Source organism: Nicotiana attenuata, chromosome 12 (assembly GCF_001879085.1).
Source record: "Nicotiana attenuata strain UT chromosome 12, NIATTr2, whole genome shotgun sequence".
In the NCBI taxonomy this organism is placed as follows: domain Eukaryota; kingdom Viridiplantae; phylum Streptophyta; class Magnoliopsida; order Solanales; family Solanaceae; genus Nicotiana; species Nicotiana attenuata.
The window spans coordinates 3084130-3085739 of NC_032000.1; the positions used below are offsets into that span (position 1 = coordinate 3084130).

Consider the following 1610-nt stretch of genomic DNA (forward strand, 5'->3'; position numbering starts at 1 on the left):
AACCAACAATTTAATCTTCTGTGCATGAGCTAAGACTCCATACACTAAATTGTCTACTACATAACAAAAAGGACACACGTGTAACAAATGATCTATTTAAAATAGTACTTTATTGAATTGAATAAATTAAATAAATAAATATTCCATAGAGAATAAAATATAATACTATGTCTAAACCGCATGGTTAACAGTATATCCCAACAAATCGAATGTTGTATCTTGCTTCTTTACAAATTTGGTATTCTGAAAGGCATATACCAATGTTCCATAAAAGGGAAGTGAAGGATAACCTCTTATGGTCACCCTGTTAAACCATATGGACCAAAACAGCAACAAATTGATGTAATCGGAGGACTATTTTGTTTTTAAAAAGCCCTCTTTTCCTTTTTAAAAATAACAAAAATGGTCCCTTATATATGAGGATACGTTCAAAGTTATCCTTTAAGTATGATTTAAACAGCTTTGGTCCTTTAAGTTTGTAAACAATTTAATACTTTTGATCTTTGTACAAAATTTACTAATTATATCTGTTAGATTTGACGAGAACCGTAAAAAATAAGGAGATTTAGTGGGAACTCATATGCAGAGGTATAAACTTTTGTAGTTTGTGCTATTTTTCGTATATATTTAGAGTCTGATGCAGACTTTTTGAGGTATGATTTTTGCTATTTTCTCTTTTGACTCTAGTGCAATTTTTTATTATATTTTTTAGGATTTGATAGGCCTTTCCTAGTGTTTAAGGTTAAATCTTTTTTATTATAGTACTCGTCAAATCTAAGAGACGAGCTCATTAAGTCTTTTAGGAGACCAAAAGTGTTAAGTTTGACAAACTTAAAGGACCAATATTATTCAGAGTATACTTAAGGGACTACTTTGAACTTACCCTCAAACATAAGGGACTATATTTGTCATTTTTTCGAAGTTCTCACAACCCCCAAGAAAACATTAAGCTCAGCAAAGCAATTTGCTACAAAAATCCTTTCACACCCCAAAATTTCAATGTCTAAAGTTTTTCCTTTCACTGCAATAGTGCATCCTCATGCAATTACAGCTCCAAGGTTTCTTTAAAACCACTCAATTTCACTCAGAAAGAAAGAAAAAAGATTCGTGAAAATCATGTTTTTATTGTTATATACTGATAAAAATTGTTTTTTATGAGTTTCTGATTAAAGTTTGTGTGAAAAATTGCAGGTTGGTTGTGAAAATGTCAGCAATAGCCACCAAAAATGCAGTGGAGTCATTAGTAGTGAAGCCACCAGCACACCCAACTTATGATTTAAAGGGTGTTATTCAACTAGCCCTCTCTGAAGATGCTGGGGATTTAGGTTTGGTTTTAGCTCATATTTTTTTAATCTTATTATATTGTCAAATGGGGTGCACTCAGTTTCAATACTTTAGTAAATACTGTTAAGGGAAGCTAATGGTAAACTTTTTAATTAATTGGGAGTTGCTTTATGAAGTTTAGCTATGGTCTCTTAGTCTTTTGTGAACTCCAAGCTCCATTTTTCTTGTGTAGCCTCCATTAGTTTATGGCTAAGTGTGTACTTTTTCGATAAGGACAGTAATGCGTTCTTAATAAGTATTATCTTTAGTTTAAGGAAAGAGGAAGG

At 31.7% G+C, this 1610-nt stretch overlaps 1 protein-coding gene across 2 annotated transcripts in view; it reads left to right on the top strand.

Annotated features, from left to right (window-relative positions):
• The window catches only part of LOC109235166 (nicotinate-nucleotide pyrophosphorylase [carboxylating], chloroplastic-like), a 5823-nt gene continuing 5163 nt past the window's right edge, over positions 951-1610 (top strand). For both annotated transcript variants that reach the window (XR_002069330.1, XM_019401153.1), the window contains exons 1-2: positions 951-1058; positions 1192-1325. Coding sequence is in view for 1 of the 2 variants with exons in the window: in XM_019401153.1 (XP_019256698.1) it covers positions 1000-1058; positions 1192-1325 (193 nt within the window). In the remaining variant the exon portion in view is untranslated. The remainder of the gene's footprint in view (positions 1059-1191; positions 1326-1610) is intronic.